The sequence below is a fragment of the Poecile atricapillus genome, chromosome 9 (genome assembly GCF_030490865.1).
Source record: "Poecile atricapillus isolate bPoeAtr1 chromosome 9, bPoeAtr1.hap1, whole genome shotgun sequence".
NCBI classification, from domain to species: Eukaryota; Metazoa; Chordata; class Aves; order Passeriformes; family Paridae; genus Poecile; species Poecile atricapillus.
The window spans coordinates 13364840-13391914 of record NC_081257.1 but is presented as its reverse complement, the minus strand read 5'-3'; the positions used below and the strand labels follow the sequence as shown (position 1 = coordinate 13391914).

General features: G+C 41.1%; 1 protein-coding gene across 6 annotated transcripts in view; it reads right to left on the bottom strand.

Annotated features, from left to right (window-relative positions):
* The window catches only part of CHCHD6 (coiled-coil-helix-coiled-coil-helix domain containing 6), a 110393-nt gene that overhangs the window by 39589 nt on the left and 43729 nt on the right, over positions 1-27075 (bottom strand). For 4 of the 6 annotated variants that reach the window (XM_058844811.1, XM_058844813.1, XM_058844808.1 and 1 more), the window contains one exon: positions 9678-9799. In XM_058844811.1, coding sequence (XP_058700794.1) covers positions 9678-9799 — 122 coding nt within the window. Of the gene's footprint in view, positions 1-9677; positions 9800-12478; positions 12550-27075 lie in introns of all 6 variants that reach the window. The other 2 variants (XM_058844810.1, XM_058844812.1) reach the window with 1 other exon arrangement.

Below are 27075 nucleotides of genomic sequence, written 5' to 3'. Positions count from 1 at the left end.
AAGGAAAACAGTGGAAAAGGGATGAGGTTTGTATATACAACCAGAATTTTTGAAGCAGAAGACTCCTATGCTTTGACCCTTCTCCTAAAGTGGGGCAAAGTTTAAAGCATATGTCACCACCAAATAAGGCAGACAGTTGGCCTCTGTCTAAAATAAAATAAGCTGCAACTGCTACAACTATTATCAAAACAGGTGTAAGAGGCTCATTTACAGCAGCTAAAAAAAAGGCAGGAGAGAAAGCCTGGGCTGGAAAGTGATAGCACAATATCTACAGACAGAAGTATGGAAGACAAGCTCTGACAATACCTTGGAAATAAATACATGCAGGACTTACAGAATATGAAAGATTAAATCAATAACACACACTCTCATCTGTTAAAGGAGGAGGAAAGGAGAAAGGATGACAGGTCGGAAAAAGGAAAAGATGGATTTAGAAATAAAATTCATTAGCAGTGCATCCCTTATCACAGAGAGGAAAGAAACCTTTGCCTTGCCACTGCGCAATGGGCAGGAAGGCTGCACACACATGAAATCCATGATTTCAGAACTTCCTCTCTACCTCCCATGGAGAGCTTTAAATCAGGACTTTGCCTAGAAAAGAAGGGAGAGGTTTTCTTAAAATGAAACAAAGGGCATCCTTCTCTCTACTATCCCTTGAGGTAAGACAGAATGAGCACGATCTTGCTGCATTTTGACACCGAGAGTTACCAAATCCTTTCTATCACTACATATTCCCTTTACTTTATTTAATAAATGAAATCTCATCAACTTATCCTTCTTCTATTATCACTGCTGACATCAATCTGATAATATTGGCTTGGCGTGGAATCGTGCTATTATATGTCCTCTTGATATTTAATTTAAGAGAAACGTCTGCAGTGGGGTGAATATGTGAAGCAAGCTTTTTATTACAGGCAGCAGTAAGGACGCTGGGAGTGAATTAGACATTCATCTTAGTCAGGGCCAATCTAGTGGCACAGAAGAGGTTTTCTTCTTAACCCTCTCCTAACTGTTCAATAGCGGCAGGTAACAGCTGCTTCACTCAATAACTGCATTCATTTGTCTTGGCAAATTCATTCCTACATGGATATAAAGCCATGAAGAAGTACAAAGTGTCTGGGAGGTTAAAGCAAGGTTCTTTGAGAATTTCTATCATAAGCACTGCGCTAGTAGGAAAAGTGCCAGTCTAAATGTCCATCAATTAATGAAGAAGCAACACAGTTTCCAAAGACAAACACCCAAACTCACTGCAAAAAGCAATTAAGGCCGTATCATCAGCACACAGACCCAGAGACAGAAGGTTTCAAACACAGCACTATGGCTACTACTTAGGTGCTGCTGACAGGTTTCCTTTTTGAAAGAGTTATAGTCTCAGTATTGGAAAGCAAGGGAAAGCTGGAAGAGGTCTGTGTATCTGCTGGTCCTTCCACCAGCTGAAGATCAGACTACCTGAGCAGAGATACAACTTAAGTGCTTTAGGAATTGGCAGCTCTTTAGCCTAGTGCAAAATCAGTAATTCCACAGTGAGTAACACACCCTCACTTGGCTTTTCTGGGAAGAACAGCAATTCCAGATGGAGTTAAGAGCAAGATCTTCTTTTTACATTTTACTCTGGGAAACCATTCAAGATGAACAAAAAATTCAAGACAGAGGCTGATGGTGTCTAAACTCATACACTTCAATATCTCTGCTCGGAAACTGATAAACAAAGACACACAGGGTCCCTCATAAAAGCCAACTTAAAAATAGCAGCTCCAGCTGCAAACAGTAACCTAAACGGGCCATCATCCTGGAATTTCTTGTGGGCTACAAAGTTCAATGACTGAATTAGCTGCTTTCTGTTGCATTATTTGACTTAGACCAGTGTTTGAACCAACTTGAGCAAACCACATTAGTCACCACAGCACAGACAGCCCCAGACACCAGCAATGAGATGCATGGGCAGCACTGCCAGTAAATCCCAGGGCACACAGCAGCAGTTTCTGCATGTTGGGAAGGAATCAGACACATCACATAGCTGCTTCGTGTGTTTATATATCCAGGGTCCATTACACACATTTCAGACTAAGCTCAGTGATGCTTTGGTCACATAAATGTGGTGTGTTGCCAGGCTGCACTATACATATAGAAAACCCAATAGGTGGTTAACTGACCTGTAAAACTGCAGTCTCCCTTGGGTAGCAGTTGGCTCTGATGGCTTCTCTAACATGTCAGAAAAATTACTCCAGACAGATGCAATACACAGCACATAGAAAGGTTTCTTTCTCGCTCATTATTGCATACTTGACATTTACAGCAGAAAATTAAACACAATTGAAGCATTTCATTCACATATAACAAACTCATCAGCACAGAACAAACAGCCAGACAAGCTAACTTTCAGCATAGGCTGCAGGATGCTGCACTATCACAAAGCAAACACTGTGCCCTCACTACAAGCTATGGGATTCCCCGACCCTGCATGTCAGCTTGGTAACATGGTTTGAATGGAAGAGGTAAGAGCTGTGCTGCAGCTACATGGCCAGGGAAATAAGAGATGGAAGAAGCTTAATAGATTATCCAAATGTCTACTAAAAAACCAGTAATGTTTATGCTACATAACCTAGCACAGTGTAAACAAACTGCATGTCTCATGAGGCTAAACTAATGTGATCAGGAAGGAAGTATTTCTGATCAGCCTCAAGTATTCAAAACACTGCTCCTCAGGCTTTGCCACTGATCCAGGTGGAATAGAAAGCTTGCAGAAGTAACATACTGTTTAGAGCAAAAGGGTACAGACTGGAAGGTGAAATCTCACGACAATTTTCAGAAGAACAGGGGTGCTACATCCAAATTTCAGCTGAAGCTGCTATATTCCTGTCTAAATCCTTGTCACATGCCTTGTCACACTCTCAGCAGCACACTCCTGCACACCTGCAGTATTTCCCCTCTCTCTTTCTCCCCCTTGACAGCTGCATTTCAATAACAGGTCACCCGACTCTATTTTTCTATACATTGTTCATGAAGCGCCTAATGAATGAATATTTTAAAGTATTGTGAGTTTCTGGGTGACTCTGTGATCCTACAAAATTTGTCACTCAAGTACTTCCCAATCTCAGTCCCAGTTTTGACAGCTTGTTTGAAACTGCCACCCAATTCCCCAGTGGAGTTCATGCACTCACTGCACCCTTGTTCTTCCCAGGACAGATACCTCCTTTCCTTCTGATCACAGATATGCAGAAGCTGGTCTGAAATCTTCTGTGCAAATAATTAGATTCTATCACTGAGAACAAAAGTTACCACAAAAGTCCAATTCTCAAGTGTCAGCGACTTGCTGTGTCACTGTACTGCATTCAGTAGAAACAGCCTGCCTCAACCACATTTCATTCACCAAACAAAAAAAAACAAAAAACCAAACAACCCCAAAAACCCAAACTCTCAAACATACAGATTGATGTCAAAAGTGACTAAAATCTAGCAGTTTTCTGTAACAACCTCTAAATTTGGAAATCAACAACTTCTTCGTTTCAGTCATGAAATTGATTGTGTGCAATCAGTCATGCAAAGAGATTGTGTGACCCATGCAATGCTGGTTCCAGATCTCCATCTGACTTACTCCAGTGTATCACAAACTCCCCTGTCCTCCTACATGGTTTATCCTCCCAAACAAGTGATCATTTCCCATTTGATCAATGGGTCATCCTGAAAGGCTTTGACTTATACTTCATTGTGTTTTGCCAAATGCAATTTCAACCAAATCTAACTGGCTTCCTTAGACCCCCCATAAGCTGCGAGCGCTGGGGTTGTGGTGGTGGTGGTGGGTCTCTGGAGGAGCAGAAGGGTAGCATTAAGCAAAACACTGTACTAAACTATATAAAATAAAATTATCCTTATCTTACTGAACCTGCAAATGCAATAACTAATCACCCCTATTAGCATTTGGCATGGCAGATGGCAAGTGGTTTAGAATAATGAGAGACTTTTCCCCACAAGTGGATAATTCCAATGTACATTTGGATGTAAATTCTTTACTGATTATCATGGTAGAATACTGAGCTATGAGACTGCCAGTTTGGAAGATGAAAGGAAAACTACTGCCTCTTCCTTCATTTGCCAAGAGACACAGAAGTTAACAGAACTGGATCTCCTGCCCAAAAAGCCATGCACCATTTTTTCCCAAAGATGCCAAGCTACTAAAAGTTGACTAGCAAAGATGAAGAGCCTAAAGTTAGCAGCAAAACAGTCTCTGGAAGCCAAGCAGGAATGAGTCAGAATCTTGTTGCTGGAAGGAGTTCTCTGAATCAGAAAGGAAGCTGGCTCAGCTCCCACAAGGCAGAAAAGCAATATAGCAAGCAATAACTGAATCTGAAAACAACACACAGCCCAACAAGTGACCCGAATAGGGATTTTCTTTCTTCAGATAAAAAACACCATCTAAAAACTGGTTAAGATCTCAGGTCAGGAAGGGAAGGCGTGCAGTCTGTAGAAGATATACAGCACAAGCCCTAAGAATATATGGGTTGTGACAGTGCTATAATGTCTGGGAATTAGTTGGGGAACTGCTGGTCTACTAAATACCTTCCCAGAAAGTTTTGTAAAGAAAGTAACTGAAGATGTGATATGCTGATTTCATATTACCACAAGACATGAGGGACAGCAGGTTCAGTAAATTTCTCCTATGTGAGATGATCTTACAATAAGGTCACACTGCAAATGAAATGTTCTTTTTTTAAAAGAAAACCCTGACTACCCATCTGAACAGCAGCTACTTTTCCAAAATGTCACTGAGTGTTGAAGTAGGTTCCCATAGTTTACTTCATGCCACACAAAGGGATGACAAAAATATGAGTCCATTAGTACAGTCTGCACTGACAGAGTGGCATATCCTGCCAAAGGTGCCAAAACAAATTTAGAGAGGAGATTGAAGCTGCTGGTGTTAAAGTTCAGGTGGGATCTGAAGCTAAACATTCACCTTGTTCAAAGTCCCCTTGCTTCTGCCCACATTCTCTAATCTTCAAAACCACAGTGCCCCCTTTTACCAAGCTGTGCAATTCCGAACACTGACTCAGCAAAGATCCCCATTAAGCAGGTACTCATTTCTCAGAGAACATCAATAATGGTGTTTCAAAGCAAGCACACACAAAAAGTCTTAAAATTCCATTTTTAAGGAAGGATGGGGATTTTTTGGATTGTTTGTTTTTGTTTGTTAGTGAATATTGTAAACTCAAGAAGTCCTCAGAAAACAGAAAAAACCTTTATAGAAAACAATTCAGATAACATGGTTCTAAGTCTGGAGAACAGTACATGAAGTCCTTAGGTGCAGTGAGCCTGTGCCTCCTGACACTGCTCCAGTGTGCTGCTGGTGGTCCTTGCAGACAGCACAACACTGACCAGTTCTCTCCAAGGAAAGAATATACATCCAAGTGCTTCTGCCTTCCAAATACCAGTTTTTTGAGTCAAATTAGCTTGAATTGTAGTTGGTACGGTATGTATATGTCTCAGATATGCAAGCAAGAGACACTGCCAGGACTAACAAGAAAAATACAAGTATAGAAAGAATCAAGTCTATCAGGGTTCTCTTACAATAAGCTGAGTATCCCTTAGCCTAGAAACCCATTTTATCAGAGTGACCTCATGAATGATCAAAATCACATAAATAAATGAATAATAAACTGAAGATACTGAAGCCAAATTTGATGGCAGAGATGGCTTTTCTCTTCTATTAGGGAGAAAAGGACTTCAATCTCTCATCAGCTCAGCATGAAACCCCTTCCACCAACTTCCTCCATGCAGATGAATCACCATGATGCAAGGTGTCCACAGCAGTCCTGCCACAGTCCTCATTTCTTCAGAACATAAAAATATAGAAGCTCTGACCTACACAACAAATTATTTCACTGAATTTCCCCTGCTGGCACTTGCCTTTGGTGTCTTCTACCATCCCTCCAAGACTTCAGGAGGAGACTGACTCAACAGTAAGGACACAGCGTGTATAATCCAGAATCAGGAATACAATTACTGTTCAAAATAGCAACATTGCCCTTGAAATCAGTTGCAACTGAATTAATGACCAGATTGTTAGAGTGTTACCTCAACTTTGCCTCAGGCTGCTAATTAGCAAACAAGTCATTAATTCGCTGGTAACAAGTGGTTTCTCAGGCATTATTGCTTCTGACATCTTTAATTCACCACTCTTTTTGGAAAGCTTCCCCAGACAACTTTAACCTCAGTCCTTTACAGATCAGCCCCACACTATTACCACCAGCACACTACACCACACACACACTGAAGACAGAGGCAGAAAACCACAGCAGGAATAGGCTAAGCTGGGTCATTAATTAATATTCATGACACCTTTCCCAACTCAAGCCAAGGGGAAGTGAAGGCCAGAGGCACAAAAAGTTCTGGATTTTGGTGTGGATCTGCCATTATTTGTAAAAACACAATAAGATACTATGAAACCTGGAGAAACCCTGCTTTCACTATGGTACACATTGGAATATGCAATTCCCAATGTGAAGGCAGAGATCTGCTTTTATTTTCACTGTATTCTCTGCAATAAAGAGCTGTGAACTGAAATATTTCATGTCCTCTGATGCACAAAGTATGACTAAGGTTTGTTTTAACAGCTGCACAAATACCCATGCTTTTGAAAACAATCTGGATTTGGCCTGCCAACAAACCCTGATCTAAGAGCTTTAGAAAGGCAACATTACTACAGAAAACAAGTGCTTTTTGTGTAAAAATCGATAGCAACAGAAACATCCCTAACAGCCTACATGGAGATTTTGGCACATCTTCCTTTGCTATTCGAGTCTTTGCTATTCAGATCTTATTTTATAAATGCCCAAGTTCTACCAACATAGCGGTGTAGAAATGCTCCTGCAGTTTTGAAGAGACACCAGTTTTTCAGTGCAATCTCAGTTCATTGGACTCATCTCTCATCACGCATGAGAGGAAACACAATACTGTGAACATTAGATTGAATGGTACTCATTTTATTAACTGGGCAAAACAAAAATCTAATTTAGAAGCAGCATTTTAGTAATCCCCAAGAACTGAACTTCAGAAAGAAGATTCAACAGCTTGGATAAAGTACACAATCTAATAAATTTTCAAGATTTAAAATTTAGTTCAAAAAAAGAATAATCTGGCCCAATTGGAAAATTTATGCAAATCCGCTGCACATATTCAACTTCTATTTCCACATACCATATTCCTAAAGCAGTAGGGGAATATATGTTGCTATGAAATCAATGCACTGGTACAAGTAGCTGATTAACAATAGTCCTTCCAGAATTCATAAGGAAAATGTTTACATGTTAAGGTAATGAGCGAAAAACTTCGTGAAGCAGAACCAAAAATGATCAGAAACTTTTTCTTCCAGTAAAATGCACACCATGTAAAATGACACAGTCAAAATTCTCCCATATATTTTTACCCTCTTCTGAAATAACTTTGAGGAAACTCATGCATTATAATCTCTTAGAGAATATTTTAATTTCTTACTAAGAGCAACTTTATAAAAGTGAGAAACCAAAAAGCTTTGACTAATAACCCATCTCTTTATTTAAAGATTATGAAACAGACTCAGTGCAGACAGAAGAAAGAACAACTAGCACAAAGCAAGCATCAAGGGAAGAACAGTGATGAAGCCAAATAATTTTGCTGAAGGTATCATCATTGCAGGGCACAAAAGCACTATATTAAGGTAAGGCTATGGATGAGCTTCTAGCAATAATCAATCTCTTATTCCTGAAAACTCTTAAATCCCTGTTGGAGAGGCCCTTAATTTCAACACTAAATTAATCATTTATCTAATCTAATCTAATGATAGAAGAAATCTCAGAGCAATTTTGTTTGAAAACTATGATGTCTTTACCCTTCTCTTTTGGCTTCACAACTGTCCATATAATAACTTTTTCAGACCTTGTCTCCTGGGCACAGGTCTCTGTTGAAATACCCAAGGCCTCATGGTAGACTTCAAGATTAACAAACTCAAGTATCATCACATAACTATTTTATAAACTTTCCATATCTACATAAAGAAACGAAAAGGGTAGTTTCTCTAGGTTCCAGTTGATCTTGCCATTCTAACTGAGGGGCCATCAGCCTCATAAAGTCTTGTGCAATTCCATAAAATCTTCATTTCCATGAGTACTGAAAGCAAGCCCTGTTGTCAGCAGACAATTCATCTATGAACTTTCTTTCCCTACCCTCACTGAGTCAGTGTGGTTTCTTATTCCACATTCAGCCAGGAGGATACTTACTACTTGCTGGTTTTTCTAATGTAATCACCTTAAATACTCATGTTCATTAAGTTTAAAGATCTTAGGACCATTAAATGAAACTCTTACATTTTAAGTCCTATATGGGGTAAATCTCTTTGGCAGTTTCTCCATTGGAAAGCTGCCTTGGATTCACAGCTGATCTCCACCAGGATAAGAAACTGACATTCTTTATGCACTCCTTGATAACAGCATAAAGCATATGCAGTCCTCTCAGCACAACATGCAAAGCAACAGTCATCAGTAAGCAGCTTCAGAAACAGTTCTGAAAACTATAGGGAGATCTCAGAGGGAAACTCAGCTTCAGAACAATTTTATCTTTTAACAGCTTCCTAATCCCCTCACCCGACTCCTGCAGCTTTACCTTTTAGAGTGACACCCCCACCCAGGCCAATTCTTGCATTCAAAAGTAACGACTACAAAAAAAATAAATTTTTAAAAAAGTGATAAGACAACCTTCACAAAAGAAAATAAATCACAAAAAAAAAACCCCAAAAAACCAAATCAACATTTTGAGGATAAATCTAGAGTGCTGCACTAAGCCATAACCTCTTTACTGATGTTTTTTTCCTTCCCCTTAACAGATTCAGGGACTGTAATAACATTTAATCCTCAGAAGCTAATCTAAATGTAACACTCAAAAGAAGACAAAGACAACGCAACAGAAAGAAAATTTGGCCACTGCCTTTTGGGAGTGCTGCTTTATCCCTGGAGCGAGTGCATTAATAGAGCTTGGAATGAAATGCCATTTTATTCTCTGTAGCAGGGAGGGGATTAGCAAGTTGTCTTCTCTAAACCCAGTCTGAGTCATGGCTCTATGAGCACTGAGAAAAGGATGTGGAACGAAGGGAAGGGCGGGGAGCACTGGCTTTTTATTTACACGCTGCTTCCTTTGTGGGTGGTTACTGATGTGCGCAGTTTGCTAAACAGGGAAAGAAGACGGGGGAAGTTCTAGGTCCCCTGACTTTAATTTTCTTGGTTAACAAAAGAGAAAAATAATAATGCACCAATTATAACAACATAGTTGAGACAATATGTCCATGGCAACTGTCCAAGTCACCACAGCATACAAGCAACAAGGGCAAGTTGCTTAAGGTGCTGAAAGCTGTGCTCAGTGGTGTCTTGTTGCTAGGATCTTTTTCCTGGGAGGAAATAAAACAGATTGGACAGAGCCCAGAACAAAGGAGAAGGAGACACTCTGATAGGAGGTATGTGGAGAAGAGAGCAGGCTGGCTTCAGGTGAAGAGACGAGGAACAAAGTCCATTGCACAAGTCAGGCCATGCAGGCATCAAGCCTTGAAGTGCAAACCAAGAGCTAATGACTGTGTCAGTGAGTTAATACGAGGCTCAACAGTAAGTACTTCACTTCTGGTTTTATACAAAGGGAGATAGGAAGGTTTACTTGCCTACCTCGCAGGCATGCTGTGAAGGATCACTGGTGGAAAGGTGTACAATATTCCTAACTCCTGCAATGCTTGACAACCACTAAGGAGTTGAAACAGTCCGTAGAACACTTGACCACTTGTGCAGAGCTGTAAGTGTTGATAAAAGAATTTAAAAAGTCATTAAATGCCAAGAAAACACTGGGGTTTTGTTTCAGAAACTTCTTCTCTTCGCTTCCACATGGACTCTGAAACGGGGTACTCACTGTGGAAAGAGCCCCAGCCCTATTTCCCTTTTCCTCCATCAGTTCTGCTGATACACAGTGGCAGAGGAGAACAAACACAGGGCAGATTGATCTCACAAGGCTCAAGTGCCAGGAGCACGTCTTCACAGTCTAACAGGGGTAACAGAAGCTCGGGAAGAGACACTATGGTGAAGGATACGGACTCTTTGCAGGTGAAGAAAATGCCACTCCTGGTTTCTTTTCCTTAAGGAGGCATCATAGCCCAGCATTGGAAACAGGCAGGCCTGTACTTCATTCATACTTTGGCTAATATTCTATTTCACATAATTTTGCAGGAGTGTCAGTTTATTCCTGTGAACCAAAGAGGCAGATCTGCATAAATCAGTCTAACCTATCTTAGAACCCACTGTGCTTGTATGTCTAAGACAAAAGTGAAAAACAGGATGCGCAAACTATTCTTTCCACTGAAGCCAAAGGATCTTGTAGGTTATTACCATAAACAGGCTGGAGAAAGACTTGAATGTAAGATGCCTAACAAGAGAACCTCACAACACACAGACTTGAAGTCCTACCAATAAAGCATGGATGCCAGTGTAGGAAGGAACCTTCCCCTGACCCCGTCCCAGCCATATCACAACCCAGGTGTGAGGCACAGCACTAAGACTGTTTGTACAGTGCGTTGTACACAAAGCAACAATCTGAAAAGAGTCACTGCATGCTGATGGAAGTGACACACTGCAGGCTGATGGGGGAAAGCAATGATTCCTCCTGCATGTACAATTATCAAAAGGCATTATCAGTCCCAGTTCATGAACTCCAATGCTCAGCTCAGTGCAACCCTGGCTGCTGCTGGCAATTTCTGCTGTAAAGAACTAGAATGCATGATATTCAACGTCACCCTCAGTTTCACTCTTACCACTCATCTTGTCCCTTTTCAAGACGCCCCCAGGCACATTACTTTTTCACAAAAAATTCACATTAGGGCAGGTGGCTCTTTTTGCTGCAAAGAAGACAGCCCAAGGAATCTGTTCCTTTATAATGGCTCAAGTTCTTATTGCCATCAAATAGCAGAACACTGTACAATGAGACCAGAAGCCAGGGACTGTTAGATGACAAAGGCTCAAAGAAAAGGGAAAGAAACCCTTAAGAGACTACAAGTGCACTTTCTGAATCTTGAAAGAAATAATTCATTAGCATTTGTGTTGGTCTCTGCCACTAACCTTTGCAAAACATGGTTACATTCCTGAGTTTCCCACATTACCAGTCTTCGTTTCCACAAGAAACAGAACAGACCAAAGGAAAGGGAAACATCAGGAACCAACCTTCAGACTACCTATGAAAAATAAGGTAGTTACAGTCTGTAATAGTAAGTGAAGAACATAATACCAGGTCCCAGTTGCTTCCTTTACCAAGTCACAAGGATGAATCACCACTACACAAGTTCACAACAATTGATGACACATTTGCAGAAGCAAATCCAAGAAATGATCCAAATGATCAAAGACTATAAGAACATTATATCCTATGATTTTTTAAAATTTTATTTTAAAAGAGATTTTATAATTCTGCTGCGAACAACAGGATGGAAATGCAAGCAATGTGTTAGCTGCCTTGTTTTGGCTTCTTTAGCAACTTATTGCTTGACTGTCCAAACAAAAATGTGAAATTACAACAGGTTATGTGACGCTTTGGCAGTCAAACATAATTTTAAATAAAGACAGCACAATATACTGCACACCCCACTAATATATTCATCACTACTATATTATCTATTTATGCAATTAAGTATTGTAGAGTCTGGATTGGACCCAACCGGACTACATATGCTGCTACTTCAGTTTATTGCATGTTGGCCAACTGTTTACCCAACTGAGATCTGAGTGCTGCTCTTGACAACGTAATTGCTTTAGCCTCATTAATATTAAAGAATTATAGAAAATATTTTTTCTTGGGCAGCTGTTAGTGTATGTGGAACAATTAGTTATATAACACTACTGGCAAATACAAATATAATTTAAACACTATATATACTCATGGTAAAAAGGCAACATTAAAGGGTCCACTTCTTGTGCTAAGGCCAATAAAGAAGACCAGAAAAATCATTGCACCCATTCTACGAAAGCATTCATGAAAATTACAACTCTAATTTGAAACTAACAGGGATGAGATTTAGACTGTTTACCTTTTTTTTTTTCCCCCGGGCAATTAAAACTTTTGAAGTGGTGCCATTCTTCCTACCCCTCTGCAGCAGCCAAATCCTACAGTGTATAGGTTAAATACAGTGGGTCAAAGTTGGAACAGATTAAACATGTTCCATTGCTACTTTGAAAACCCTAGGACCTATTTAATATTAATTTTTAAAGTCCCTCTCTTCTCCCTCACCCTTCCTTGCAAGATCTATCAACTTAATACTAAACTCCGTTAAGCTTGGCACAGAGAGGATGCCAGCTTACACCTCCTCAGCCCCCTCAGTACCTGACAGGAGGTAACTTCACACTCTGTTTACAAGAACATCCAGAAACTACACACAAAATGTTATGAAATGCAACTGGAAGTGCTGAAAAGAAAAAAAATGGCTCCTCACTTTATCTGCTCCTCTGCCTTGGCGGCTGCCTCCTGATACTGCTCGGATGTCAGCTTGTAGATCTCTGCATTCTGAAACAAAGAATAGAATGCTCAGCTCTAAAAATTAAAGGCGTCTCAGATCTTATCTTGTCACAAAGTCATCTTCTATAATTAATAACAATTTCCAACAACAAACAGAATATTCAGTTCAAAGAACCCCAGAAATACTTAAGAGTCGATTTTATTCTCAGCAAAATGCATCAAGGCTATTACACATCCTTCATTCCAAGGTTCACCTTTGTGAAAGGAAAGAGGGGGAAAAGGTCACTACCAACCAACCATGAGCTTTGGCTCATGTATTCCATGTAACCACAAAAACAAGGTGTTTCCAGCACAGTTATTTTGAGTTTGGTCATGTTTTGTTCTCTCCTTTCATTAATTGCTGTGAAGTATCTTTTAAGTTACTGACATGCAAGTATCAAAATTGGCTGCTAGCATTGGAAAATCCATTTTACATTTCAGTGCTTCTACTTATGTTACTTATTCTTTAAAAGAAAATTATGCAGGCTGCTTCCCTTTTAACAACACAGGGAGGCGTATCAGGTCTCAGCCAAGGCGCTGCCAAACAGAGTCTTGAGTGTCTTGCTGCAGGGCTTAAGAGGTTTGCATTAAAATCTCCTGAACTTGCACAGAAAGAGTTTCAGCTCACAACTGCTCAGTAGCTAAGTGCAGAGGATGAATTCCTCCCTCCTTTGGGCTGCACTGAGGAGCCTCCCAGGCACAATCAGCAGGAGAGAATGGCTGCACTCCCCCAGCAGCTGCACTACAAGGTCTCGTGTCACTAAACCACTGATAACGCTGCTTTAGGCAAAGCTGCTGGACTCCACTGGCAACTGCCTCACTCAAAGCTCATCTGCAAGGCTCTCACTCTGAAAAGGCACAAGGAGAAAATATGCAATAATCAATCAAAAAATGTGACAAAATGGTATTGAAAGAGAGGACAGCTATTCATTTAGGGCCAGTTCAAGCTGCTATCTCGTCTCTCCCCAAATTTGGTCATTTTATATAGAATATTATTCTTGCCCTTCTTCATTTATTTTCCCATAAATGCAGCTGTGGTCCTTCGCAGGATGAGCCAACATAGTGTTCAGTGGTTGGAAAAAGGAAAAGACAGATATAACTCAAGTTCTATTAGTGGTTCTGCCATTTGTGCAATCTTGGGCAAGTCACCATTTTCCACCTGCAAGTGAGGGATAACAGCTGCCTGTATCTCTGAAGTTGTGTGAAGCTCAGCTAATTGGAAGGTTTATAAAGGCTTTCAGAGCCTAGGCTTCAAGGTGCTATATTTAAGCGTTTTATCTCTGGTGCCTGATTTTATGTTACATAGCAAAAGAAACACAGAACAGATTTTGCTTTTTCAAACTTTGACCTAGGAGACAGATTAAAACTGAGAAACCATGGAGGACTAACCACTTCAAAATGCATTTTACCAGCAAATTACCATTAATGTTTTTGTTTACTTATTTGTTACAAAGTGGTCAAACTTCAATGCTATTAAATCCATTTTTCTCCTTCCTATATTGAAAAGTTCGGCTTTTAATGGTGCCTTTTTCTCTGGCCTGTAAACAGACCTCATGACTTACAGCTCCCTGCTGTTACTTATTCACACATGAAACCACAAGACCTGTGCTTCATTAATTAAATTTGCCATTAAAAATTAAATAATGTGAATAAGTAGATGTAAGCGTTATCTCCATTGGGCTTCAAAGGTCTCACCGTTTCTCCAATTACTACCCAAGCAATTTTCATATTTCATACTGTCTGATTTCTCAAAGGGACTGGATCTGAGATATTAGAATGAGAGAAACTGGGAAAAAGAGAAAGCAAGGTACCAAATTTCAGCATTTTTCAGGCAATAGGAAGTAGTCCCGTCAGATCCCATTAGCCTGCAGCACTCTGCAGTGAAACAGCAGCGGGAGAGGAAAACAGGAACAAATATGTTGTACGTGAGACCCAGCACGAGGTCGCGTTTAACCCACCCAAAGAAAGGAACAACAGCCAATGGAATCATTTGCTGGATGTACTGTCGATTAAAGTGGTTGTGGCACAACCTCACCTAGTTTATTAGAGAGACTTCAACTGCCCAGTACTTCGGTCAGGTTCATCTTCAACAACATCAACGATGGACACGGACAAAAATAGCTGGGAAAGGAACCCAGGCTTTAGTTCTGAATTCTAAAGCCGCTAAAAGCAGGCAAATGAGAGCCTGAACAGAGAGGCAAGAATCTCAGTGAGGGAAAGGAGGAAAGACTTGGTTTCAAAACAACCACCAGGTATCATGCAAAGATTGAGAAGGGGCACAGAACACCTTCAACCTGCAGATAATGCTACTGAGTTTTAAAAACAAGAAGGAAACATCTTTCCGTGTGATCCAACTGGGCCTCTTGCTGTTGGTTTAGACCTCTCCCCCTCAAAAACTCTAAAACCCAATAAAACAATATTTCTAATGCTATGAATCAGTACCTTTAAATGCTTCCCCAAGTAACAAAAACAGAGGAGCTACCATTTAAATCTGAGTTTGTTCAACGAGCAGATTTTTAAAATACATTTTTCTTGGCCTTAAGATCCTTTCCAACCTTGGGAAAGTCACATTCCTGTTGTCTCAAACATTAAATGAGCAACAAATGGTCTAAACGGGCAAGAGAAGGGCCTTTCAGCATGGGCACAGGCACAGCCGGTTCTGTGATCCGGGGCTTCTACTAACAGAGAATAATTCCCCAAGTGTTCTCACGTGTATTACTTCAGACAGAAGATCTGCTTCATTTTCAGAAGTTTACCCACCACACTATGGCAGGAGAGAAAGTTCTAGTGGCCTAGAACTTTTGAGGGCTTTATAATACAGTCACAAACGAGGAGCTATGCTAGGAACCACCCGAGCACTTCCCCCAAACTTCAGCAGGGTCACCTCCACACAAGGGCTATTCAGCAGGATCAAGGTGTGGTATTTGCACTTGAAACAAAGTCTGAGCTGCCTGTAGTCTTAGTGAAGTCCTTTATCTTCATAAACGATATTCAGTGGTACAGTAAAAGAGAGAACATTACACATGAAATTACAAGACATGAACGCTGCTTTTAATTTACTTTCACAATATTTGATGCTTGAGATAAAATGGCAGCTCACAAAGAAAAAGTTGAACATGAGACCTCAACTATTATTAAATAAAGCTCCTGGCAGTCTTAGTTGCAGAAATAAGTTTAAAAACATGACCAAAGAACACCAAAAGGGCTCAAATAACAAAAGACACAGAAAGAATGAATGAACCACCTAAAATGTTTCACTTCTCTCAATAAAGCTGAGCCTTAGGGGAGTCAACTTCAGAACATTAGAGCTTTGTCATGTGGGGAGAGAGCTCTCCAGAGAGGACAAACAAACTAAGCAAAGAAATGTTAGTTTGAAAGATTTTTCACTGCTATTAAATGATGGTTCGTAGCAAATAATAAAAACACCAAGAAGTTGTAAAAATACATAACCAGAGCCTAAAGTGCAACAGAACCACTTTCCTTTACCCTGCTGTTTTTCTACAACAGATTTGCTGCTATACCCTTGCTTTCCACTCTTCCAAAGCACTCTTGTGCTAAAAATTCCCTTCCAAAGGGAATCAATTTTAAAACTTAGAGCTAAATTTGGAGCAATTTTAATTCAGCATTCCTCCTTGGCTGCAAACATGCAGAGAAACTCCAGCACTCCCTACTACACCTCTCTACACTGCCCAGGCCCTTTCCAGAACATACAGCAAAGAAAGTAAGAAAACATTATACCAGAAGACTGAGTTCTCAGGGTTATTTCAGGAGGGAAAGTAATTGAAACATAAAGAGAAAACCCTGCCAACTCATTCTCACACTGACATTAAACCACATTCCTTACAACTTCAGTGAAACATGTGCTACTTGCAGTAACATGTAAAACAGAAAACTGAGCAAAACAAGCATGAGGAAATTGAAATTAATCAGATTTTAGGTGAAATTATTTGTGAACATCAAGCAGCAGCATTAAAAGCCTGACACTGGGACAAAGATTTCTACATCAGGTTCAGTCTGGGTCAATAGATTGGAAGGTGCCTTGATTTAAAACCAACAAACCCAGCCACCACCACCACAGGTATCTTGAGATATTCTGACACCTCAGAGTATAGAAGCTTGTCAGTGGTCACAGTGTTTAAAGATACAAAGAGGATTAACAGCTGTTGAAATGCTGCCAGCCTAGATGAATGCCAGTGATAGCTCTGATGAAACAGAGCAGGGCAGTGGAGGCCTTGACAAATGCTGCGGAGACAGCCGGGAGATTAGATGGTACAATCTGCCTCGTACCTGACAGACGTGTTGCTTCCATCCTGCCTGACATCCACGCTCACCAGCTTGCAGCAAAATGCCTTTGCAAGCCCCTCTCAAACCCAAAAGAGCACAAGAGGCAGTGCTGTGAGCAGGGCAATACGTGGTGTGCCCCACAAGGGCACCGCAAGTTTCTGAGAGAAACAGGTAAGGAAAGCATAGATTACTTCTTACATATCAAGTGTCAGCTGGAAGACATTCCAATTCCTGCTTCCAGCTGCTTCTGAAGCCAGAAATAAGATCTCACACCATCCTGAGAAGCAGCACAACTGTGGCCTGCCTGCATGCTCTTGGGGACAGGCAGCACACGCATGCCCTGGATGCAGCTGCTGCCACGAGCAACTCTGGGAAGCTCCAGAGGAACCTCGGTCAGTGCCCAGCTTCAGGAGCCACCTCTGCTCCCAGCAGTGCCTCAGGGAAGCAAAGGTACACCCAGGCTCCCCACACCTCAGCGGGTCGCTGCTTCACACGCACTGCAGATCAGGCTGTTCATTCTCACCACTCGCAAGTCTCACGCAAACAGCTCCTAACAGATTTGAAAAATTACCCCATGTACCTGCATCCCTCCCACAGGTACAGAGGCAGATGAGCCAAACCAATCTGTTCACTGGATGACCCTATGGATGTGTTAAAATCAACCCACACAATCAATCACTGCTATCAGCTTTGCTCCTAAACAGGGAGTTTGGGAATTTCAGAATATGCTGCAAAAAACAATCTCTTCACCTCCTGAGCTCACTCCTCTGGTGTTTCTGCTCAGCCCATTTGCTGGTATCAGCAAGCAGTTAGCTCAAAGAGATCATTCACATTTCTTCCTTCCCATCAAGTGCACATAAAAATAAAAGCCAATTAACGAGGAAGAGAAACATGCCTATAGAGCATATTACTAGAGCACAGAAGTTAAGGGTTAAACTGCTTTTTTGAAAATTCATATGCTTTTTTTCTTAAAAGGTAACAGAGAAAAGATGCAAGGAACTACAAACAGCTTGCTGATATGGGGAAAAAAAGATTTTTTTCAGCCAAAGCCAACTTCTAAACACAGCTCTGTTGTTTGCTGTTCATGTGTGGGTTCATCCACTCCTCCCGCTGAGACCAATAATGAAATGAGAGCATTGAATTTGTGTCATTCTATTCTTTCCTTCGGCAATAAGCTGTGAGATCATAAATTTTGGATTAAGATTCAGAGAAAGCATAAAGAGAGTAGTGTCCACAGTAAGAACACAGGCAAGTTAAACTAGTTAGGAGCAGAAGTACATTCCTCTTTGAACAGATTTTCTCATGTCTGCAATATTATCCTGAGTTGAAAGCAAAGTATTAATTCTGTAGCGTATCTAGAAAGCTTCTCAAAGATAAAATCCCATGGAACACCTATCTCCACAATGCTTGAGGGAGGCAGAGCTGGGGAGAAGGAACATGGCTGGGTTTATCCTGCAGATAACAAACTAGGCACAAAAAGGTTAAGCTACAGTCCCTAAAGCACAAGGTGACTCAAATAAAAATTCGGATCCCAGGACTTCCCAGAACCAGGGTCCCACACCGAGATACTCCATCTGAGTGAAAATGGGTTTACAGACCCAGGCTGTGATCCCACACCTCAGTCAGACTGTCTGTGAAGGTACCCTGGGAAGAGTCTAATTAAAAACAGGTATCCCACAGCAAAATGGTATTAGGGACTTCCAAAAGCTTCAAGTGCCTCTTTGGAAACATGCAGAAAAGCCTCATGTTATCTTCAAGTCAGAAAGGCAACCAGCAAAAAAGAAATTATTTCTACAGAAACAATTAAAAGGGGAAGAAGGAGAAAAGACAAAGAAAGACTGCGTTTATATGAGGTTGCTTTAAAGCACACCCTTCTGAAAGACTACAAACAAAGCATTGCCAATTCTTTAAACAAACTCTGGAAAGCAAAAGCAGCTTCAAAGAGAAAGGCCATAAAATTCCAGCAGGTAACTCAGGCTTTCTGACAAGGACAGCAACACCATCGTGAAAGGCCCAGATTAATGCCAGTACTGCTGTAGGGGAGTCTCACCCTGCTCTCCTCCCAGCTGGAAGTTTAGCTAAGATGAGGAATTCACAGTAAATGCCCAAATCAATTACACCTGACAAGTGCAGGTAAACAGGCTTCCCAGGCATCGATTAAACATCAAGAGTTCTCAGCATCTGCTTCAGAGAAGTCCTGCACGTGGCTGACGTGCGCAGATAACGTGGTGCCCATGGCATGAAGGGCACAGCACCGCCTGCCAAATCCCAGCACCTGTGCTAGGCAGCTGCACAACTCATCCTGCAGGGGTACTTGGTCCTACCAGTAGATCCACCACACTATCAGCATGAACTCCAAGATCACAAGATGCTGCTTCAAACAACTGGGCATTGTCCATGAGAGAGTGACAGGAAGAGAGAATCAATGCTAAGGGAAACAGAGAAGAAAGAAGGAAACTGCCAGAATATCAAGAGTGCTAAGAAATGCAGGTGGAACTTTCACTCAAAGGCTGACCAGCACTTTCAAGGGGGAATAAAGAGGGGAAAAAAACCCCATCAAACAAAATTGGCAGCCATCAAATACTTGTCATACAATAAAAAAGATATGAAGCACATTCCCCTGTCAGGCCTGTCACAGGAGCTTATTTTGGGAAGGAAGGAAGGAACATTTTAACTAAGGTTTAATGCTGTCATGCCAAAGCTGGTATTTGACAGAGCTTCCAACAAAACTCCCACCACCTCGGACAGTCATGCTGCAGATAAAACTTCCATCTTTCTCTGCTGAGAATATCCCTGAGTCCCATTTATAAACTGCAGCAGCTGGCCCAGTTAACAGTTCCTGTCCCAGTTTAAAAAAAAAAGCTAAGTTAAATTCATGACCCCATCCTTTTACACAACAGGTAGCTAAGGAATGCAATACACTGGCTTCCCAGAGGAAGGCAGAACAGTGGAGCCCAAGGCAACAGGATGCCAAATTGAGCTGGAGAATAGTGAAGATAATGCATCACATCCATACACCTGCATGGGTAAAGGAACTGCAGGAAAGACAGTCACTATAAGAAACAAACAAAAAAACAGTGAAAAACAGAAGTAAGCCAAAGACTGGAAGTTCCACCCCCTCCCAGGGTTTTTCCTCTACCCCCAACTACAAATTATTCTCCATGTGCAGTTTCCAGTAAATCAAGCTTTGCTAAATAACCCCGACATGTGTGGGGCTGAGAACCAGCCAACAAGCAATGATGAGATGTCCCTGGAATGATTAAGGAAAAGGCAGACATCTCTCAGGTTACAAGGAAGCCTGTTGTACTCTCCCCTTGGTGCATATGCAATGCTGCAAGCGCTGTTCTGAAACCTCTGATATTCAAAGGCTCATTTGGTTGACAAGAAGCCTGTGGATTCGTGGACAGATTGTCACACAAACTGTCAGGTTTTTAGAGAGACTATCAGACCTCTCTTTGCCTACGTTATGGAGCACATCAAAGACACAGAAGATGAACCAGACACAGACTGCACAGATCTGACAGAATGGTGGGTGTACATATTCAGAATACTGTACTGCTGGGGGGGGAGAGGCTTAATGTGAATAATCAGGGGCTGAAAGTTCCAGAAATGTGACAGTTTTTGGCAGCAATTCCCATCTTTGCATTTATTTATCGAAGGGAGAAAAACTGCCATACTAGAGGCAAACTTGAGAGAGGAAGAAAAATTGTATCAGCAGCAATTTATTTTGCCACTGTACTTTTTCTTTATTACTATTACTCCCAGAGCATTTTCTGAAGATATTTGTATTTTCAGTCAAGGTTCTCTTACTGTGCTTGCAGGCTCTCTTCCCATTTTATCCAGTAGGAGAGGCTGGTTTAACGATTACAGCCAAAAAAGACCGCTAGGACTTCACAGGTCACTGTACACAGTTAATGACACAGACAAATCCACACTTTCAGAAGTGCCTGCTGGCTCGTGGATCTGTCTGGAGATGCTCAGGAGCTCATTATTCAAAACTTCAAGCTCAACTTACAGGTAATCAGCACATCTGAAGAAATACACTATACCTGGACAACCAAAAAGGGAAGAGACAAAAGCTATTATAGAAAATACTAACCTTAAGCATTATGGTTTCACTTTTAAAGTGGGGACAATCACTTATCTTCCAGTGAGCTAGAAGAAACCTCAGTTAATGAATACCTGTAAAAAGTTCCCAGCTCCACAGTTCAAAAACAGTATTACAAAGGATAATTTTATGTCATTCTCCCTTATTAGTGGCAGTTGGACAAGCATTTTAAAGCACCAATGTATTTCACAGGTGGCAAAAAACGTTATTAAGCTATTACTAAAAAGAAATATTAATTAGTATTTAGAAAGGAAAATAAAATATAAAACAAAACATTCATAATAAGAAAAAGAAAATAGATTAACACAGATTCCTTTGGCCTGCCTTTACAATACCACTGTCACATAACCTCTAGTACTCCCTGCAAGACATCAGTTATTCCAGAGAAAGGAATACTAGTATCTTTTTATATGTATTTTGCTATTCAAAAAATTGAAATTCACCACACAGCAAACAGAAAATAAATACAATGTTTATCCTAAGATAAAAATAAACCACAAGGAGGACAAAGGAGAAAGGATGGCAGAAGGGATAAGAAAGAAATCAGAAAATATTTGTAAGCAATTATTTGACAGTCTCATTCTCTCTGCTTTTAGCAATCTTCTCTTTCACCTGTTTTTTAATGCAGCTGTTTTGCCTCCTCTAAAGAGGCATTGAAGAGATGCAGCTGGCAAAGAGGGAAGGCTCCAAAGAGAAGCCCAGAAGGACCACAGACCTCCCATCAATAAAGAGAGGCATTTTCACAGCAGAGCTATTAAGCTGTAAATATTAACATGAAAATCAAACACCCACAGAGAGCAGGAGCAGCCACACAACTCCTTCATTCCTGTACTCTGGCAGAGACCACTCCAAACACAGCCCTGGGGCAGGATGTCACCCATGGCCTCGTGCAGCTTTTGGGCACCACCAGCTCAGTTGTGGTACTTTCACTACAGAATCCAGGCAGGGGAAAGGCAACAAGGCAGGTCTCACTTTTAGCCCATTCAACAATAATAGGAATAATTACTTATTAAACCTGAAAAATCTCACAATGCCTTGCTGCCAAGGCTGCTCAGGGACACAAATGGAAGAATGTCACATGCACAGTGTACCACACACCCATAGATGCAAGCTAAGTCTACTCAGAATTTATCTCTAAACACAGTCTCTAACAGTAAGGATTATAGAATACAAGCACCAACAGACCTTGAACTTGGCATTAAATGGAAAAGAAATATAGGTAGTCTTAAAGTTCCAGTAGAAACATTTTGGTATAAGCATCGTAATTATCAGGGGCTTGTCACTGTAGCTGATAAACTCTGTAAGAAAATAAGCGTGGGAAACAGTGTTTTTATAAATATATATTATTTTCAGGCTCACAAAAAAAAAAAAAAGTATCAGTATTTCACCTATATCTGGACAAGACCAAGCAAAAAATTCAAGCTCTTCAAGTGGACACAGTTTGAGCTCAGACAACAGGAACACAAAGAAGGGACAGCTTTTGCTGGGGAACAACAGGAGGGAATAAAAGCAAACACCACAAACACTTCAGACCTGGAGGTAAATCCTCTCTCCACAGAACAAATGAACACACAAACTTAAAACCCAGCACTGTTCTGCTTTCAGCCAGTAAGAACAAATGCTGTGTTCCTCTCTGGGACGCCCTGTGCCTGTCACAGAAATTGATAGTTAGGACACCATTATGGGGGATTCTTTTTTTTTCTTCTTCCTGCAACAAGCCCTTGTCCCTAACTGAAGGAAGAGTTATCTCAGTGCCTCACAAATGAGTGATTAGCCATCAGGCAGCAATGGTGTTTTGCTGCTGCGAACGGAAGCTGCATCTCAACAAACGACCTAAAGGTGAAAGGTCTCATACACTACATTTAATTCCCTAAAGAGCCAAAGGAAATTCTGCAGTATACATAGCTATTATGAAAAATGAGGTTAAAAAATGCATATACATGCTCAGACAGGCACACATTTTTACACACCCATGTGAGTCGTCTTCTCTGATCAAGAGCCACAGTCCAGCCAGTTCAAAGCTTGCTGCATGTCAGGGCAAATTAGATGATTTCTGTCTACTGTCCAGTACATCATGAGACATCTCTAGGGGAAAAAAAAAAATCCACAACCCAGGCACTCCTCAACTGACCCAGGCATGCAAGCTCAAAGCAACCTTGCAGCTTTAAATTATGAAAGAAAAAATTTGGCTTCTGTTCAGAAGAATGGGGATGGAGAAGAAAGGAGAAGGAATTAAACTGGTTTTCTTATTAAAAGACCTGAAATGCAGTATTTGGGAAGGAAAAGAAAAGCTAGCTCTTCTCATAAAATAACCTCGTTATTACAAGCCCTCTCAAGCCAGAGGCTTAGAGCTTTATCTCAGCTTCCACATTTTCTTCTCCCATCTCTTGCTTCTCTGTGGCCTCTTGGAGATGGGCACAGATTCAGCAGCCTCTCAGTGTGTCCCAGCTCTGTGGCCATTCTTCTCTGTTGCTGTCTCCTGTGCAGGGCAACATCTTTTACCTGCTGGCCACTCCACTGCTGAACACCTGCCAGGGCAACCTCCTCTCCACACTCGTCAGGGTTCAGCTCCCAGATGGTTCTACTGCATCTGAGATGTATATTTACTATTTTTAACTAAAACAAAACAAAATTAGCCATGATTTCATATTTATTTACAATGGGGCTAAAATGCAAATGGGTGAGCCAGGAAATCTTCATTTGAGACAAGGTGTTTAATGGCAAACTACAGCTGGGATCATCCTTGGGGCAGCAGGATGTATGGGCAAACCACCAATTAACCCCAAAACCAACCAAACAAAAATCCACCCCTCATCATCATGGAATCAGGAGATTCTGCGACAGGCAAAGCAAGTTTGCAGCGGCTGAAGACCTCACTGCGAGCCTGATGGTGCACATCTATTTAAAAACATTGAACATGTTATTTACAAGCTTCTTCTGAGTCACCCTGGTCTCTGGGGAACGTGCATTATATGTTCAAGAAATTGGAGTAGCTCTTTTATTTATGTTTCTTTAAAATGACTGGCAGATGGGGAAAAAACCTTCAGAGAAGTGGCCCCAGGCTGTCATGAAACATGTATTTAACACACCCACAGTAAACTACTAAACACTTCAGAAGGTACAGCCGCTGTAAATATGGAGTAGTTCTTTTTTAAAGTCTGATCTTTGGACTACTTAATTCAGCACAAATTTGAGATGTTCTGGGGAGTCAATTTATAGAGTAATTATTAGCCATATTTTCCATTAACATAATGACAGCATATTCTGTATGGGCAGAGCCATAATTTTAAGGACCTTTTCAAAATGAATCCCAGTGTTGGCTTTATTTTTAAGTCACAACAGTAATGCCCTTTTCCTGCCACATGTAGAAGGACCACTGTGAGCTGAAAAGAAATCTCAGATTCCCCAAAGTCAGGCTCTTAGGCAAGTAAATTCCTCACACAGGGAAGTTTTGTCTACCTGAAACAATTTCCCAGACTAAGTCTAAATCTGGAATATCCCAAGAGAAGCACAAGCTTCAATCATTGAAATCCCAGCAGACACACAGAATCCAGCCTAAGGTCTGGAACATATTTAATCAATTCACTGTGCTAACTCTCTACAGCTTCATAAAATAGCCAATAGTGCAATAACAGGGCCAGAAATTAATTGTACACTGGCTGGTGAATTACATGGAAATAACAGGCAGCACTGGTATTTATTGCAGCAGGGTGATGTAGTTGCTGTTGAGGTACAACTGCACCTCAGGAACAACAGGTGAGAGACAGACAGTGTGTGTGTCCACACCTGGGGGGGTAGGGGGGTGTGCAAGTGCTGCTTTCCATTAGAAAAGTAACACTGGTTTTACTGGTAACAGTGTTTTCTATGTAAATATACATACACACATTTATAAATACCAATCCTGCTTATAAACAAGCATGTAAACAGCACAAAGAGGCGGGGAATCAGAAATTTAAACTATTAGGCAACGAGAGAATGAATGAAATTAAGGGAAAATTGGGTTGAATAAAAAATGCCAAGGGAGGGTATCAGAAATATTAGATAACGGGGAAAGCTCTCAGAAGCAAGACAAAAGAACCTCTTGTTTTGCTCTTTTTGGACTAGGCTTGACAAATGCTCCAGTGTTGAGTTCTAACAAAGAGACAAGATCACATTCTAGGTCTTTTTGTTCTGCCTTTAACAAGTCTTCATAGTGATACACTGATGAGACCAGATACCAGATTGTTATCTAAATTCAGCTGCTAAATTCAGTGTTAAGACACTAAGTTCAAACCACACGTTGCCACATTTATTTCACAAGTCGAGCCTGAGGATGGATTCCTCCAAGATGAAGCAGCCCATAAGCATCATTCTCTCCCTCTGCAAAGATACTCTAAATGCCAGGGAAACAAAATCACCGTAAGGCTCTGACAGTTCACCCTTCAGCACACAGACTGCAAACGCATCTCTGCACTAATCGTGCAGGCTGAAGAGGAAGCAAACACTTAGCTGCTGTTTGCATAGAGGCTGCTTGTAATTTGATGTAATGTACTGTACAGCAGTCAACACATATTGAAGAGAGAACATACACACTGCAGAGAAGGCATAGAGGCTGTGCTGACATCTAACACGTTTTAGTTACCCTATTATAGATGTTCTTTGAGTTCATCAAATTACCAATCAATTTATCTGATCTCTAAAAGCTGTGTACTGAGGTATATTAACTACTAAACTTCACAAGCTTTCAGCAAAAAAAAGCCATTAAATGGCTGAATTGAGCACAAGGTATGGAAGTCAGTTTGTGTGTTGGCCACCAGCAACAAGGAAGGAACCTCTCCCTGCAGACAGGGAGACTACGAGGAGCATTAATCTCCTCTGAAGATGCTGTTCAGCCCTAATGGATGCCTGCAGAAAGCAGAAATCAGGGATGTTGCCCTCCCTGTTGTGCACTTACCCCAGTGTGACATTTAATGTCCAAGAAAAACTGAAAAGGAGGAGAGGGTGGAAGGTTGGAGCTGGTTCAGATGATGATTTCACGTTTGCTCCCTTTTCAGTTTGCTCCAATTCAGAAATCTAATTCACTCACAGGACAGCATCTTCCATTCTCTAAACATCAAAGGCTGTGCCCTGGGAGACTGATAGAGCCACTGCCACCTGGGAGTATCATCCACACAGCCCCAGACAGGCAACCTGAGCAACTGGAAGTGATAGGAATGATTTGGATGGATCTTGTCAACCTATTTCAGAAAACTACACTGGGGATTATTCTTGGGTTCAGAAGATTAAATCAACAGTTTGATGAACTGGGTGCTTTGCTGTACTGCTCTACTGACTTGAAAGGCAAACTGCTTTTTTGGATTATAGATGTTGTAAATTCAAAGAAAGCATTAGTGGGTTTGTGAGAGGAAGGGTTTGCAAGAAGGGCTCGGGATGAATACAGAACTGAACAAATTAGATAAGAAATGAAAATGAAATTGTAAAGAATATTGTAAAGTTCAATTATGGAGATGGGGACAAGAAATTCTTCTGAAAGAGAAACACATCTTTTGAGACCAGAAGTTCATTTCACACTAGCTGTTCTTCCTACAGATACCCACAGCACTGGCTAGAGCAATAAGCTGGTAGCTGGCAAGACTGTGACTAGAGGCAAACAAAGCTGCCCTTACACACATGGCAATAGCTCACACACAGCCCCAAGACATTACAGGAGAAAGCAAATGGTGTCAGTGACACCTGCCAGGACATATAAACTCATTTATCAAAGGGCACTGAATCTTTAACTCCTGCTGAGAGTGCAGAGGGTTTGGTTGGAGATAACACCTGAACACAGCCTGTTTTTCCAAAGGTAGGCGAGTGATCCCTAAGTCTCATGGATACAGACAAGCCTGGCATCCCAACTCAAGGAATTAATTCCTCATCCCCATCAGTAGAAATCCCTTCCCACCTTTACCAGGTGACATCAGTCTGTGCAGCCCCACAGAGTCTGCTTTAAATTGATGATGAAGATCAATATGAACGTATTGTTCTGGAAGGCTTTTTTTTTCAGGCTTCTATCACTCCTTTTCTGCAGAAATTTCTATTGAGACAAGTTACCGGCCATAAACAAGAAATGACAGTGGACTTGCATGTAGGGGTGACCTTGGCACAACAAACTGGGAGACAGC